General features: G+C 47.3%; 1 protein-coding gene across 1 annotated transcript; it reads right to left on the bottom strand.

Annotated features, from left to right (window-relative positions):
- Window positions 1–1,479: 1,479 nt before the first annotated feature.
- NOL9 (nucleolar protein 9) lies at window positions 1,480–17,971 on the bottom strand. The gene is made up of 12 exons (XM_069741889.1): window positions 17,747–17,971; window positions 13,395–13,614; window positions 12,750–12,880; window positions 12,053–12,188; window positions 11,607–11,703; window positions 11,402–11,499; window positions 10,156–10,317; window positions 9,785–10,073; window positions 9,437–9,548; window positions 4,705–4,882; window positions 3,095–3,228; window positions 1,480–2,999 (listed from the first exon to the last, which is right to left on the bottom strand). Exons 1-12 carry the CDS (start codon window positions 17,969–17,971, stop codon window positions 2,889–2,891), a joined length of 1,893 nt encoding a protein of 630 aa, XP_069597990.1. The 3' UTR covers window positions 1,480–2,888.
- Between the last annotated feature and the right edge of the window lie 107 nt (window positions 17,972–18,078).

Below are 18,078 nucleotides of genomic sequence, written 5' to 3'. Positions count from 1 at the left end.
GACGTCCATCAATGAACAGGGCACCCACAGGCGTACCGGATAGGCAGATGTGAGGGTTCTCATATGGGGCAGGGCCCAGGGCACATACATATCTGGCAGGACATCACGAGGCTTCAAACAGGAAGTACGCGGCATGAATTTGTCTCTCCGCTGCACATTTTTTCCTTATTCCCCTTCCCCCCCCCAAAGAATGACAATTGCAACCAATTGGGGAGTCCTTGGGATGCGATAATCTTTAATGGCTTCCAGCTTAAGAGAAACACCGGGCCCTTAAAGGGGCTGTCCGACACCCAACTAAGTTTCATATGATTCGTTATTTAATGTGAAAAAAACAAACAAACACCCAAGCACTTTTCTAATATTTTTCAATTAAAAATCCCCTCTCCACTCTAACTTCCCATTACTGTTTTATATTTTCTTACTTTCAATGATTTATCATTAGGTCTCCCAGCATGCACTGGAGATTTTGAAATGAAACATCAGCATGCCGACGCTGCAGTCACTGCTGCATCTACTGTCCCCAACCTGAGATGATCATGAGGAACGACCCTTTCAGAGGCTGGGTTATTCTCGGCCATTACTGAGCATGTGCAGGTTGTCAATACCAGCACATGCTCAGTACGCTGTCCCTGCTCGCCACTTTCATTGCTCTCTCACCAACTCTAAGGCCGGCTGCAGATGGGTGTATGAAAAATAGTCCCAAGTTTCATCCAGAAAAATTTGGATGATTTTCAACTAATTTTTATCCATGTCCGCTTTTTACGTCCATTTGACATCTGTGTGCGATCAGTTTTCATACATCTAAATAAAAACAAACAAAAAAAAAAAGTACATATGATCACTTAGTTTCCTGTGTTTATAATAAAAATGTGTCTGGGGAAAAAAAATAATAATCGGATGCCACATTGATGGGTGTGGGACCTATTTTTTTTTTTTTAACGCACCCATAGTCTTGAATAGGCGAGTCTCATCAGATTTTTTCTCTCTTGGACCAAGAGATAAATCATTCATCTGAGCAGCCCTACTGAATAACATGAGCTGATCAGCAGGGGGGGCAGGTGTCGCACCCCCACAGATTTGATATTGATGACAAATCCTTATGATAGTTTTACATGGATGACCTACCAGACAACCTCTTTAAAAGTTACTTTCTAGTAATTCTGTGTCATATGCAATTCAGCACTGAGCAGGATGAACCGGCTCCGACCATCCAGGGCTTATTCTCACTTTCCAGCTGGTGTTCTCTGCACCTCCCCAAGGATTGGAAATGAGTGGGTGCAGGGAGAACATAAACCACATTTTTTCCTAGTACCCGCTGATCCAGTAAGGCCGCCAGGAAGAATTAATAAGCTATTTATCTGCAGCTTATCCCCGCATCTTTATATTATTGGAAAGCAACATGTTTCCTTTAAAATAAAGACACAGGTTATAAAGCGTTTTAGAGGGGAAGCAACCTGGTGGCAAAATAAAGAACACACATTATTTTTCTTAAATCTTTATTGCAAAACTTCTGACGTTGGAAAAGCTCAGTCTTTGCAATTTAAAAAAAATATTTACATAATATACAAGTCGACTTAAAACCAAAGTGTGAGCAGATAAACACCGCTAATCCCACAGAGCGCCCCATTACACTCGCCTTAAATTACCATTAATGGCAGGATTAAAAAAAAACAACTTTGATAGAAAATATTTACATGAGGACGATTGCTGCCATTTATCTAATAGGAAGCTAAAAAACAAAATTAAGATAGAAGCTTGTAACGAGTATGTCTCCTCTAAATACTTGTATTCCTTCTAAAGGGACCGAATGTTACTATTCCTCTAGTCAACAGGGCGAGTCTCTGCACAGCCTGACAAGATCAGTACCGATTATGTGCAGCCGTCTAAGGCCGGGATCACACATGCGAGAAATACGTCCGAGTCTCGCATGGTAACACCCGGCATTGCCGCCGTCACTCAGGAGCGGAGCGTCGGCTGCATGTATTGCTATGCGGCCGACGCTCCACTCCAGAGTGACGGCAGGAATTCCGGGTGTTACCATGCGAGACTCGGACGTATTTCTCGCATGTGTGATCCCGGCCTAACTGGAAGTGCAGGTAGAAAATGAAGTTATATCTTCCCTGCAGCCGATCGCTTTCAGTCATCGGGGCAGCACCCGCATTGTAATCACTCCCCATGCTCCTTGACTGACACACTACTCTGCAAGACACAATGTGAGTAAAGAAGTGGTGGAAGCAATTAATGCACGCTCACTGAACGGAGCGCTGACTGTGCACAGCCCCGATGCCTGGAAGCCAGCAGCTGCAGGAAGGATAGGACTTCATTTTCTCCCTGCAGCTGCACTTTCCAGGTAGACTGTTGTACATGTTTAAAATGGTATTTACCTGCAGATTATCTCTATGGCTGCAGCTAAATACAATTTTTTTTACTGACTGTTTTCCTTAAAGGCAGGTGCAGAGGGCAGTAGATTTTCTCGTTTGAGAGAATCGGGCCAATTACGCAAATTACACTCTGATAAGAGTTTGATCAGTGTCTGCACAGTGTCATCTGATTCTATTAGAAGAGAAGATTGAGGGGAAAAAAAAGTGTCTCCATCTTCTCCATTTGTGTCAATGCACGGAAATCGGACTGCACTCAGATGTCATCCGAGTTCAGTCCGATGGTTTCCAAGCACTCAAAGACTTGCATCACTGAGTGCAAACTGGTAATCAGATCAATCTCGGGCACGCAGCAAGTTTTTTCCTTGGACAGACTGTAACAGAGGAAAAACAATCTGACATGTGCACGGCCCTTTTAACCAACACTGGTCCAGGTGCGATCTGATGCTTTGACCGATAATACAGCTGCCTGCCCCTACCCTTAAAGTAACAAAATAAGAAGTTTGCTTCTTATAGATGTTCCGGTCTTTTCAGACGTTTGTTAATTTTTAATTTTCCAGATCCGTATATAGAGAAGTCGTATTCTGTGGTTACATAGGGGAGGTCACCCTGCACGCCAGGCTGTAAAAAAGAAAAAACAATGTAAACATACAGAATATCTACTATATCATTAGATCTATTATGGAGGTGCCACGTGTCTCCCAAGGCGCTCCTACCTGATGCTTGAAGATGCTGTGTGGTACGGATATGTTGCCTATGAGAAAACAATTGACCAATCGAAGAGTTTCAGGTGGCAAAGGGGTCAGAATGTAGTAGAGCTTTTCTGTGATATTAACCCCTCGAATAATACCTGGTGATAAAGACAGCACATTGGTATAAACATAATGTCAAGGGGAACAGAAGGTATAAAGGTAGACTATATACATCAGACAGGACATTAAAGCCCAAGTCTAATATTGTGCCGGTCCTTCTTGTGCTGCCGAAACAGCTGAAGATGCCACCAGACCTCGGAAGGTGCCGTGCGGCCGTTTGTCACCCAGACGTTAGCACCAGATCCCTTATACTGTAGTCCTGTGAGCTCCATGGATTGATTTGGTTTTACCAGCACATCCTGGAGGAATGGTTGAGTTTTGTCATGTTCATCCAACCATTCCTGAGCTATTTCTGCAGAGCGCAGTACCCTGCTGGGACAGGCACTCTCATTAGGGAATACTGCTACCATGATTGCCAGGACCCCAAATTTCTCAGAAAACTGATGCCCAGAGCATCATTTAAGCAATTCTGTCTTACGCCTATAGTGCATCTTCTCTCACCAGGTAAGCGGCACATGAACACCCAGCCGTCCATGGACTCATCAGACCTATCCACCTTCTTCCACAACTGTAGGTGATGTCAGTACGGACATTCTGCGGCCTCGCACCAGGCGGGCATAACCTTCACTTCCCATGTGCATCAATGAGCCTTGAAGACCAGTGTTCACTGGTTTTCCCTCCTCGATCCCCTTTTGATAGGTGCTAGTGATGAGCGAATGTGCTGGGATAAGTTTTTATCTGCGCATGCTTGGGTGATAGAGTGATTTTGTAGTGCTCGAATAATATGTTCAATTCCCTGCGGCTGCATGTCTCGCAGCTGATCGACAGCTGCGACACACGCAGGGATTTCCTCACGAAGTTTGGATTTCTTTGACCACTTAGATAAAAAAAGAACCTAGGCATGTTTGGTGTCTACAAGCTCGTACTGACCTGGAGAATCACAACGGCAGGTCAGTTTTAGCATTTAGCGAACATTTCCCTGCACTTGTGAAATTTTCTTTCACCATCTTTCACTACACTATATGATAGTTTGTTCAAACGTACAAGTCATCCCGCAAAAAAAAGCCCTCACATGGCAAAATTGAAGGAGAAAATCCATTACTGTGACTTCTTGTGCTTCCTACTGGGCTGATACTTTGGGGCCAACACATCAAAGTATTTACAGGTAAAACATTTTGAATAGTCGCAAATTTTTATGACTTAGCATTTTCACGCCAGTTTCACTAAAATAGCCGCAGCTGGGGAAGTGCCGGGGCATTGTTACATCCATCAAGTCCATGGTAAGTGGCGATGTTTCTAACACTAGAAACGTCATTCCAGACCGTGACCGGAGTAACATCTCTGGAGAGGCGCACGCCATTCAGAAGATGCGCTGAATTCAGTAAGTGATGCGCTAACGAATTTGGTGCATCATTTTGGGGCTGATCAATAATTCCTTATCATGCCGGAAAGATGCAGACAATTATAGGTCACCGATAGCGCTGGGATGACACGAAACATGCAGAATATCTTACCAAACCCCAAGCAGTCACAGATCGGCGTCTGAGTCAATAAAACGGGGCCGCTGTCCTTACTGCTGATGTCATCCAGAATATGGCAGAGGCCGACCCAGCTGGCGTTCACCGAATACATGATGTGAGACGGAGCTACGTCTGCATGGATCACACGCAGAGCCACCGCGTTAAAAGGGATCTACGAAAAAATAAACACAAATGAGCCAAAAATGGAACATTGGGGTTATAAAATAGCGACAGCGCAATGTTAGCAGCCTGATAGACGTGAGGACGGCTGCGGGCTCATACTTCAGGCACTTTATATTAAACCTTTACATTTTCCTTGGAACTCTATATTGTGCTGTTCCTCCTGGAAGTGAATGCAAAATAAATAAGTAGAATTGACAACTGGGTGCTACCATTCCCCTTGTCAATATTCACTCTGCATTTACCAGGAAAAGGTAATGCTCAGCTGTTACTACAGTCCCATTTCCAGGAGGAACAACAGAGGTGGATTTCAAAGAGCACCAATTCATTTTAATACTAAACGTGGAACAAGCGGCTGTTCCCTCAGGTGTAAGAAGCATGTAGCTGTGGAAAAATATTTTTCTGGGGAATGGGGTGTATAGCTAGTGCACTGGTTTAACTCTTTAGACCAACTCACAATAGTTTGCTAATGTCGTAACTTCAATTAGCCCGCGTCCTCCAATAAGCGCAAATCGCAGAACAAAACGTGCGCTTCTACGCATGCAAGTCCAGAAAACGCCTTACTCCCCAGGGTTTTACACCGAGGACTACTATAGCGCTTAAGTTATCCTTGTTGCATTCTAGATTATTTTCTGCTTTGCATCAGACTTACGAAGGCTCCGATCTTATCCTGTACGTACACAATGCAAATACAATAGGAAAAACATTTAAAAAGGGGTTGGCCGCTTTATTTTTCACTAATGTATTGGTTACATGATTTTATGAACTTACCCCTTCATGCCGCAGTTTTATTTTAGTGGTTAAAAAAAAATAAAAAATGCAAAACAAACTTTTTTGGAGTTTGTGTCACCATTTCTTGAGACCCGTAACACTTTTTTTTTTTTGGTCGATGGAGCTGTGTGATGGCTTATTGTTTTCGGGATGAGGCAACATTTTTATTAATACCATTTTGATCGCTTGTTAGTGTTTTTTTTGTGGAATTGCAGACACCAAAAAACCTAATTTTGGAGTTCTTGAAATTTAAGGCGTTTACAGATTGAGTTACTAATTTTGATATTTTGACAGATCAGACTTTTCTGAACACAGAGATACGTGTATTTTTTATTCTTGATGATCCAAATGAACTACACCGGCGCTGCGCTAAAGTCTACTCCACAAGCTGCAGGCACCTATGCAGGTGGTGTGTGCACACCCGCTGACACTAAATAAATACCAATAACTCCAATATAGGATGCCGCGCTACAAACAAATGCCTAATAGTTGTGACTGCAACATAGACCCTACAACCAATGAATGCTAAGGTATATTACCTTGTGAATGTGACTGACTTGATCACCGTAAATGAAGTGGGCTGTTGAAAGCGGCATTTTGCAGACCACTAGAGCAAGGGAGCGTCCTCCCAGTCTGCTAGGACCCCTGCGCGCACGCTGCTGGAGGTGCCGGCAAGCTGCCTCGGCCGATGGCTCCGCCGTGCAGTTGCGTGGTGTGCGGCTAACCCGGTGACATCACCTGTCCAACTGACGGACACTAACAAGGGGCTAAACCCGACGCGTTTCGAGGGAGCCGTCCCTCTTTCTCAAGGTGTGGCCACACTGCCTGTTATATAGCCACGCTGTCAAGCTCCGTGTATAGCAATAAACCGCCTTCCTGCTTCCAGAACGCCCACAATGTCACTCAGTGAATCTCCAGCCTGTGAACCCTGGTGTCGCTCACAAATAATTAATATGGCTCTAGCCCCAATGCTAATGCTGGTGGTAGGCTTACACCTCCGTATTCACCTTCCATGTTCTAAAATAAGAATTTATTTATTAATTAAAACCAACACAATTTTAATCTAAACTTAAAAACCAATCATAAATGTATGAGAAAAACTTTCATTATGTGCTATAAAAATCTTGTAAAATTACAAAAAAATTCCTAAAAAATCCCTGTAAACTGCCTATTTATATTTCTAAGATTTCCACTATATATTCTTTTTAAAAAAAAATAAATGAAGCCCATAATCGGACTCCACCTGATGAAATAAAAAAAAAAAAAAAATACATAGAGTAAATGGAACCATACCTAAAATGTTATTAAATGGAACCATACCTAAAATGAAGACGGGAGGCCCCGGACCGGACCGCGACGCCCATCGGATCAGACCACCCGCATGAGTATAATATAACCTCTTTTTCTCATCTTTCAGGTGACATCAGGGGCTTATCTACAGCATTACAGAATTCATTACAGAATGCTGTAAATAAGCCCCTGATGCCGGTAGGCTTAGCTCACCTTCGATTTTGGGGGTCACAGGTTCCCTTTAATCCCCTTAGGGGACTTAAAGCTGCAATTGTCTCTGTTGTGGTAAAAATCATGGTCCCAGGATGGGTATCAAAGGAGCTCCATAATGACAAGCATGGGGTTCTTCAACAGAGCCCCAGCTGTCGTAGCTAAACCAACAGCGACCCACGAACACCTGATGGGAGCACCCATGGGCACATGGAATGACGTGCAACTATGCCAGTGCGTGCCAAATGTCGCTGTCAAGAGTTTGACCGCTCCACCCGCGATTGTTAGAGGCAGGTCCTGGCTGTTACACCCTTCATGTCACGAAGGGGAGAATAGATCTTTATTCAAGCTAATGTGTTTGAGGCATGATTTGATACCACTTTCTAACACCTAAACACACTTTCGTAAGAGCCACAAAATCATGTCCCCAACACACTTGCTAAGATTAAATGGCCAACCTCTTTAATCCTTCAAAACGCAAAATTTTGAAAATTTTATTCATTTTACTAGGACTGTACAAAAAAACCCCCACAACACTGTGCAAATACCCAAAGTATAAACAAGCCCTTAAAAGTGGTAATCCATTAAATCTGAAATCATCTTTCCTCCATCCCATAGATCTTCCTTACCTGACCTATCTATCGCAATCAACGACATCATGCTTTCCCCCGTACCCGAAGTCCGCTGCCTCGGAGTAACCTTCGACTCTGCCCTGTCCTTCAAACCGCACATCCAAGCTCTTTCCACCTCCTGTCGCCTCCAGCTCAAAAATATCTCCAGAATCCGTCCTTTCCTCAATCGTCAATCTACTAAAATGCTTGTGCATGCCCTCATCATCTCCCGCCTTGACTACTGCAACATCCTTTTCTGCGGCCTCCCTGCTAACACCCTTGCACCTTTCCAGTCCATCCTTAACTCTGCTGCCCGACTAATTCATCTCTCTCCTCGCCACTCCTCTGCTTCCCCCCTCTGCAAATCTCTTCACCGGCTCCCATTCCCTCTGCGTATCCAGTTCAAATTACTAATACTGACCTACAAAGCCATCCACAACCTGTCTCCTCCATATATCTCTGAACTAATCTCCCGATATCTTCCCTCTCCGGTTCTCCCAAGACCTCCTTCTCTCCTCCTTATTCGCTCCTCATCCAACCGCCTTCAAGACTTCTCCTGAATATCCCCCATCCTCTGGAACTCTCTGCCCAACACGTCCAACTATCAACCACATTTGGATCCTTCAGACGGAACCTGAGAACCCATCTCTTCAAGGAAAGCCTACAGCCTGCACTGACCCCGCTGCCTCCTCATCACTACCGAAGCTACCGCCTCACCAACACCGGAGCTCCTGCAACCCCCAACCTATTGTCTCCTTCCCCATAATCCTGTAGAATGTAAGCCTGCAAGGGCAGGGTCCTCGCCCCTCTGTACCAGTCTGTCATTGTTAGTTTATTTACTGATATCTGTAACTTGTATGTAACCCTTTCTCATGTACAGCATCATGGAATCAATGGTGCTATATAAATAAATAATAATAATAATTAACTGAACGAAATCCTGTCCAGTCTCATCTTTCCACTTAATAAAGTAATAACACTTCTACTCACCTCGGCACTGGCTCTCCCGGGGAAGGCATAGCATTTTTTAGGTCACGCGATCCCTGAGGCCAATCAGCGACGGCTTCATGCTCTTCTCCTTCATGTATCACATACATCTGGAGGAGAGCACAGAGCAGCAACAGCTCTCAGTTCCTCTGAATGTATGCGATACGTCCAAAGGAACAATCGCGTGACATAAACAATGCTATGCCTTCCCTGGGAGAGCCAGTGCCGATACTGGAAGTGAGTAGAAGTGTTATTACTTTAGAAGAGGGAAACATGAGGATGCAGCAGAGGCTGAGTAGTGGAGAACTCCTTTAAGGTGTTCATTTTTCCGCACAGTTTTTGTAAAATCGGCAGGTAAAACGCACTGCGTTTTACCTGCAGATTTACCACGGATTTCCTGCGTTTCTTGTGCGGGTTTCACCTGCATTTTTACACCTGCAGATTCCTATTGAGGAGCAGGAGTAAAACGCTGCGGAATCTGCACAAAGAATTGACATCCTGCTAAAAGTAAACAGCAGAGTTTCCGCGCAGTATTTTCCGCAGCATGGGAACAGAGGATTTGGTTTTCCATAGGTTATGGTACTGTACATCGCATGGAAAACTGCTGCGAATCCGCAGGGCCAAATCCGCAACGTGTGCACATACCCTAAGACTTTTACGACTGGCCAGAAACTCACCTCATAGGGTAACAGCCCGTTCAATGGGATTATCTGGTCTGGATCAAACTGCTGTAATTTACTGAGGTATCCCGACATCGCCAGGTCACGCAGGATCCAGGTGTGGCAAATCCTAGGTGAAAGAAGAAAGTCATTAAACATTAGTGCTTGGATGCAGAATCTTACAAAAAGTTTGCAAAATGTTGTTGGTGCCAGATTACATCCCAATTTAGAACCATCAAAACTTGCAGGGACGGGTTGTTTCCTTGTGTGCTATGGTGGCACCCCCTATTGTGCTGGGGGAGAGGAAATCAACAAACTCAATGGTCCCAGAGGCGTCATTTGTGGCCCCTAGCGTGGCCAGCTTACATCCTGTCAGTATCTCCGGCTTTTGTAAAGGTGCTCTCGATCTGTATGAGATGATGCCCTTCGGATGTTCTGGAGTGGTGCTGGTCATTGTAGTCCGACTCCTCTAAATCTAACAAGTCAATGCTTCGGTTCCTGCACTGTGCCTGAGCTTTTGTCATAAAGCCTGCGGAGTTCCTGATGTAGTCGGGTGTCAGTGGCTTCATCACGTTTTTGTCATTGATGGTCATCTGGACTATATGACTTGGAGAAAGGAGATGTATGAGGTCAATCAGGAGCAGCAATCCAAATCCTAAAAGAGAAAGCAAAAATGGCGACATGACAGACAGGATACCACTGTGCCGCAAATATGGACGAGAAACGGGGACGCTGACCTTTAACCCATCCCATGGTATTAATGATGAGCGGCTGGTCTTGCTTATAACCCGTAACGACGTATTTCACCGACTCGATAAACCGCTCCATGTCCTGCTCACAGCTGGGCTCGCCAAAGTAAACCATTTTCTGAGGGTCCCGCTGCTGAGTGAATGGAGGCCCTGATACCAAAAAGAGGTAAGTGGTAAATGAGAAACACATGCAGCCAAGGGCAACAAAAGTCAGGAGTGCTCACAGCACGTGGGTCACAAATAATGGAGAGGGGGCTTCCTGGACACTACACTGCTGACCATGCCACTCAGCAGAACCAAGGGTTAATGGATCTTTTTCTTACAAGAGAAATAGTAATCAGGCAGCGAATGATGACACTGAAATTGTGCAGAAGCAGGAAGCCGGGTTCCCTCTACAGCTTTTTCGGTAAGTGCTATCGCTTGCTGAATAAACAGGAACCTGATCAAATTAGCTCATCTCTATTCAGGAGGAAGAAATGTCATGTATGGACTTATTACCCCGGTGGTTTCTATTACAGGACCGACCGTGCTGGTATCTGAGCTTTGCACCAACGGCCATTCTGTCACATGTTAGTTATGTCAGATAGCATAGCGGGGGGTAAGGGGCCGAATGTTACACACTGGAGGAGCATGGGAATGGATATTATACATCGGGTGGCGAGGGGCCGAATGTTACACACTGGGGGAGCAAGGGACTGGATATTATACATCTGGGGACGAGGGGCTGAATTTTATACACTGGAGGGGGCTAAGCGAGGTGACAGATACAGATGTTATACACCGGCGGAACGAGGAGACGGAATGATAAATCTAAATACAATGATTAAGACCTGTGCCCCAATACTGTGTCCAGGTTGAGACCACACCAAAGGCCTTAATAATAATAAATAATAATCTAAAATTTTTATATAGCGCTAACATATTCCGCAGCGCTTTACAGTTTTTTGCACACATTATCATCACTGTCACCGATGGGCTCACAATCTAGAATCCCCATCAGTAGGTCTTTGGAATGTGGGAGGAAACCGGAGTACCCAGAGGAAACCCAAGCAAACACGGAGAGAACATACAAACTCCTTGCAGATGTTGTCCTGGGTGGGATTAGAACCCAGGACCCCAGCGCTGCAAGGCTGCTGTGCTATCCACTGGGCCTTGGGTTAGGATAAGGATGGTGCACATGCTGATAGAGACGTCCTCATAATTTTGGCCATGGAGTGTATACGCAGATACTTACCCAGAACTGGCTTAGTGACACTTGTCAATGAGATACAACCAGGAGGAGTGAATTCAGTCTGCCCCAGGTCACAATCTAGGTAGTCAACACACGGGATGCTGAAAGACACAGAAGCTAGAAGGATGAGCGAGGTCTAGCTGCAGATGTTCAGGTCGGTGGTCGGCCACTTGTAGTCTGTTGTAAAGTTTATTAAATATCTACTCACTGCTGTAGCAGCTGGTTGATGAGATATCTGGTGAACGTTGATTTTCCGACGTTTTTGGGGCCACACACCAAAATAATAGGGCAGCCATTGTCTTCCTCTAAAAAGAAGAGAAACCCTGAATATAAGCAACCAGCAGAAGGTGACATTACAGTGTCTTCAGGACATCCAGTATTTGGAGACCCTTCTTTATATGTGATCTGATGTACACCAGGGTAACCTGCCACTCTCCCTGTTGCTGCATACAACACCGAGCATGCTGGTGGTTGTGGTTCACAACAACTGGAGTATCTTATCAGAGAAATCTGCTCCTTCCCCCCCCACGACTGATCTTCCATTCTAAAGTCACAGGTAAGATCTGCATTCAGTGAGTACAGAGGTTTGCATTATGGAGAGATCTAAAAAGCGAGAAAAAAAAATGAAGTCATGTGTGATCCCACAGGACATACCGAGGCAGGCGCTGACCAACTGCTGAGCTGCTGACGTCACGGCCTCCGACATAGTGACGGCGCTCTCGGGATCACAGCTGTAAACGCCAATAGATTGTAGAACCGGATCCATCACCGTGGACGACTGTTTATTTTTCTGAAAAGCAAGGAAAGTTTTTCTGACAAACTTTCTTACAAGATCAGTGAATCGGTCCAATCATACTGAAAGCAGAGTGACAAATCTATTTCGAGTCACTTAGGCAAGGCAGAAAGAAGCGGGACCCCAGTCACTGCCAGGGATCAACGGTGGTCTTCTCCCCAATGACCACCTGTGGTTTATTATATCTCTATGACAAGCGGGATAGAAAATCAAGGACGGGGCTCAGAGAGAATCAATAAAACCCCATAAGAATGAATGGGGTCAGAGGCACAGCACATACCACCTTGTACAACACTGACTCAATGATAGTAGGGGGTCCAACCACCAGAAATGGGTGGTGGGTGCAAAGATGGGGCTGCAGCAAAATACAAATTGACATTTTTGTCCCTCTGTTATTCCTCCTGGAGAGTTGGCACACATTGTACCATTCTCCGTGGGACGTGTCCTCGCAGAATCCAACGTTTATTGACAAGGAAACCGGTAACACTCAGGTGCTGATTTCTACCAACATTTCCAGGAGGAATAAAAAGGAAATACAATGTTACTAGAACGTCGTACCACTTCTGTGCCAAAGAAGCCGGCGTATTCCGGGTGACTCAAGATGTAGTTGACTGCGGCATCCTCCAAGCGTTCGAGCAGCAGGATGGAGCAGGAGGATTTGAAGTTTTTCATTACTGCCCTTCTGCAATCTGCAACAAGAGAAGGTCTGCATTACAATGATGTGACTCTAGGTAAGCACCTGTTCAGACTTAGTTTATGTTTGGATGTGACGGTCAGTTTTTTTTTTAAAATTTGCATTAAAATGGCAGCTTTATAAGATCAGGAACCCGACCTCCGAGGCTGCCACTACTTCCAGAAATGGACCCAACATGGCGCACATGTACGTCAGCTCTGATCATGCAGGGCACAACAGATATGGCTCTGCCAAAAGGAGCCTGGCAGTGACTGACACTGGCACGATCGCCCAGGATTAGAGAAAACTCTGATCCGGTCTGTTTTACCCAAAAAACAGTGATGATGCTTGTAAGGCAGAGAGGCCCCCTCTGTGCAGTCTAACAGCCCCCATAAGAAAAACACGGCCCCTAACCGCTATAGACGTTATGGCTGACATGCATGCCACGTACTAGTGGTGCCCAGTCCTCAGTTTTTATGGTCCAGTATCAATATTCAGACGGCACTCCCTGCGGAGGAGTCATTTCTTACCCAAGGAGAGATATCCACGGAGCAGCATCCGGGCCTCCATTCGGATCTCCTTCCGCATTTTATTCTTCTTCTTCAGCTTCAGTCCTTCGATTGCCAGGGGCGCATGGGTTTTTGGTGAAAACAGCTCATAAGGGATCTGGCTGGAGTTGATTGTTAAGCCCAGCACTTTCACGCTGCCGTACAAACAGGTCAGGACACATTTACCTATAAAAGTCAATTTCTGGGGAGAAAAAAAAAATGCAATAATAATTTTTCATGGTGCCAAAATGTGTAAGAAATACAGATAGTGAATGACATTAAGCCCCACCAGAGAAAGGCCCATGTCGTTAGAATCGGGCCACCAGCTAGTAAAATACAAAAGCTTAAGTAAAACAAACAAAAAAACTATAGAAAAATAAAACAATTAAATAAAACACAAAGGAACCACAAATCTCCTTTCAATATCTTCCAAAATCCTTCATTACTGGAATTTAGAAGGAAAATCCTAAACATAAATCAGTACTGAGGCATCTGGATGGACACGTATGGTAAAATTAACATTAATTGTGTGCAAGTTGAATGGAAAAAAAAAAATAACTAAACAATGCTGTTTTTACTAAGGGTATGTGCACACGTTGCGGATTTCCTGCGGATCCGAAGCGTTTTTTTGCTGTGCAGAAACGCTGCAGATTCGCAAGTGATTTACAGTACAATGTACCGTGTATATACTCGAGTATAAGCCGACCCCCCCCCCTAATTTTGCCACAAAAAACTGGGAAAACTTATTGACTCGAGTATAAGCCTAGGGTGGAAAATGCAGCAGCTACCGGTGAATTTCAAAAATAAAAATAGATGCTCCATACCGTTCATTATTGCCTCCACATAAAGCTGTGCCATATATAATGCTCTGCACTATTCATTATGGCCCCATAGATGCTCCACATAAAGCTGTTGCACATATATAATGCTCTGCACTATTCATTATGGCCCCATAGAAAGCTGTGCCATATATTGCTCTGCACCGTTGATTATTGCCCCATAGATGCTCCATATAAAGCTGTCCAATATATAATGCTGCTGCAATAAAAAAACAAAACAAAAAAAACACTCACCTCTCTTGCTCAGGACGCCGGCGCTTTCAATATTTACCTGCTCCTCGTGCGGCTCCGTCTCCAGCATTGACGCTCAGCAGAGGGCGCGCACTGACTACGTCACCGCGCCCTCTAACCTGAGCGTCACTGCTAGAGGACGCTGCAGACGGAGCCGCACCAGAGCGAGGAGCAGGTAAATATTGCGCAGCGCTGCGCTCCCCGTATACTAACCTGCTCCCGGCGTTGCATCTTCTTCCTGTATTGAGCGGTCACAGTTACCGCTCATTTTCAGTCATGAATATGCGGCTCCACCTCTATGGGAGATGGAGCCGCATATTCATGACTGTAATGAGCGGTGCCATGTGACCGCTCAATACAGGAAGAAGATGCAGCGCCGAGAGAAGCCGGGACTGCAGGGTCCGCGCCAGGAGTAGGCAAGTATAATTACACAGCCCCCGATCCCACTCACCTGCCGACCCCGGGTATATGACTCGAGTATAAGCCGAGAGGGGGACTTTCAGCCCAAAAAAATGGGCTGAAAATCTCGGCTTATACTTGAGTATATACGGTAAATCAATAGGAAAAAAAACCCGCTGTGCTGATGGTGCGGAAACGCTGAGGATTAAAAGTAGCATGTCACTTTTGTGCGGATCTGCAGCGTTTTTGTACCCATTCCATTATAGAAATCCGCAGGGGTAAATAACGCACTAAATCTGCAGCAAATCTGCACAAAATAAGCACCAAATCCGCATCTGCGTTTTCTGCAAAGGGATTCAGAATTGGCACAAAAAATTCCTGAGGCTAATCCGCAACGTGTGCACATAGCCTTAATTTGGTTTCCTGAAAACAGTGACAAAAAAATGTGTCCCGCTACATAAAAAAAAAAATAAAATAAAAAATAAAACCCTGATACATACAAAAGAGACCATAAAAAGATAACATGCTCACTTCTGCATTGGGAATGGAGAGGATATCGCCTGTACACCTAGCTATTGGGCACCTGTTAATATAGACATGCTGCCCGAACCATAGGCAACATGAATCTGAGCCTGGCTGTGGTATAGCTGACAGGTATGGCGGTGACTGACAGGCGTCCCCATGTGCACATACAGCCAGTCACCTGTCAATCACGAGAAGCCGGCCGGGGGCAGTGCAGGACTAGTCTGGTCTCTATAGTCAGACGGCTAGTTAAATTATGGGCCAGATTTAAAGGGAACCTGTCACCCCCAAAATCGAGGGCGAGCTAAGCCCATCAGCATCAGCGGCTTATCTACAGCATTACAGAATGCTGTAGATAAGCCCCCAATGTAACCTGGAAGATGAGAAAAAGAGGTTAGATTAAACTCACCCAGAGGCGGTCCCGGGACAATCCGATGGGCGTCGCGGTCTGGTCCGGGGTTTCCCATCTTCTTACGATGATGTCCTCTTGTCTTCACGCTGCGGCTCCGGTGTACTGATCTGTCCTGTTGAGGGCAGAGCAAAGTACTGCAGTGCGCAGGCGCTGGGCCTCTCTGACCTTTCCGGCACCTGCGCACTACAGTACTTTGCTCTGCCCTCAACAGGACAGACAAAGTACGCCTGCGCCGGAGCCTCAGCGTGAAGAAAAGAAGAGGACGTCCTCTTTCAGATGAGATCGGGGGCTTATCTACAGCATTACAGAATGCTGTAGATAAGCCCCTGATGCCGGTGGGCTTAGCTAACCGTTGATTTTGGGGGTGACAGGTTCCCTTTAAGTGGTTTCTCTAGCTTTCTCTTGGAAAAAAATAAAATAAAATTAACTGCAATTAATTACAGCCACCTCTTCCAAAGTAAGCAGTGCTTGGGTAGGATGGAGCGTGGTTAAAGGGAACCTGTCACCCCGAAAATCGCGGGTGAGGTAAGCCCACCGGCATCAGGGGCTTATCTACAGCATTCTGTAATGCATTCTGTAATGCTGTAGATAAGCCCCCGATGTTACCTGAAAGAGGAGAAAAAGACGTTATATTATACTCACCCAGGGGCGGTCCCGCTGCTGGTCAGGTCGGATGGCCGTCTCTGGTCCGCTGCGGCACCTCCCATCTTCATTACATGACGTCCTCTTCTGATCTTCAGCCACGGCTCCGGCGCAGGCGTACTTTGCTCTGCCCTGTTGAGGGCAGAGGATAGTACTGCAGTGCGCAGGCGCCGGAAAGGTCAAAAGCCTCTCCGGGCTGCAGCACGGTCACGCACACGCGGCACTCACCTCTCCGGGCTGCAGCACGGTCACGCACACGCGGCCTCACCTCTCCGGGCTGCAGCACGGTCACGCACACGCGGCCTCACCTCTCCGGGCTGCAGCACGGTCACACACACGCGGCACTCACCTCTCCGGGCTGCAGCACGGTCACACACACGCGGCACTCACCTCTCCGGGCTGCAGCACGGTCACACACACGCGGCACTCACCTCTCCGGGCTGCAGCACGGTCACACACACGCGGCACTCACCTCTCCGGGCTGCAGCACGGTCACACACACGCGGCCTCACCTCTCCGGGCTGCAGCACGGTCACACACACGCGGCACTCACCTCTCCGGGCTGCAGCACGGTCACACACACGCGGCACTCACCTCTCCGGGCTGCAGCACGGTCACACACACGCGGCACTCACCTCTCCGGGCTGCAGCACGGTCACACACACGCGGCACTCACCTCTCCGGGCTGCAGCACGGTCACACACACGCGGCACTCACCTCTCCGGGCTGCAGCACGGTCACACACACGCGGCACTCACCTCTCCGGGCTGCAGCACGGTCACGCACACGCGGCACTCACCTCTCCGGGCTGCAGCACGGTCACACACACGCGGCACTCACCTCTCCGGGCTGCAGCACGGTCACACACACGCGGCACTCACCTCTCCGGGCTGCAGCACGGTCACGCACACGCGGCACTCACCTCTCCGGGCTGCAGCACGGTCACACACACGCGGCACTCACCTCTCCGGGCTGCAGCACGGTCACGCACACGCGGCACTCACCTCTCCGGGCTGCAGCACGGTCACACACACGCGGCACTCACCTCTCCGGGCTGCAGCACGGTCACGCACACGCGGCACTCACCTCTCCGGGCTGCAGCACGGTCACGCACACGCGGCCTCACCTCTCCGGGCTGCAGCACGGTCACGCACACGCGGCCTCACCTCTCCGGGCTGCAGCACGGTCACACACACGCGGCACTCACCTCTCCGGGCTGCAGCACGGTCACACACACGCGGCACTCACCTCTCCGGGCTGCAGCACGGTCACACACACGCGGCACTCACCTCTCCGGGCTGCAGCACGGTCACACACACGCCCTCCTCCACCAGCAGTGCGCCGCGGCTCGTCGTCTCCTCACTGGGGGCGCTGGAGCGGGACGTGTGCGGCTCCGAGCTGGCGGCCAGCTTACAGCGCACAGCCAGGGCATGCCTGTTTTTAGCGGAGCCGCTCTTCCCCGGCCGGATCCTGTAGGAAGGCCCCGGACGGGCACTGAGCAGCCGCTGCTTCATGGCGGAAATTCACCGCGTCCGGAGGAGCAGCGGCGCCGCAACAAGAGCGTGTAGGAATGGTGCTACAGAACGGGACAATCATACATTTCCCTGGGTGATACGACTGC

This window comes from Ranitomeya imitator, chromosome 10, assembly GCF_032444005.1.
Source record: "Ranitomeya imitator isolate aRanImi1 chromosome 10, aRanImi1.pri, whole genome shotgun sequence".
NCBI classification, from domain to species: domain Eukaryota; kingdom Metazoa; phylum Chordata; class Amphibia; order Anura; family Dendrobatidae; genus Ranitomeya; species Ranitomeya imitator.
Note: the sequence above shows the minus strand (reverse complement) of the source record. Positions and strands in the feature narration are given on the sequence as shown.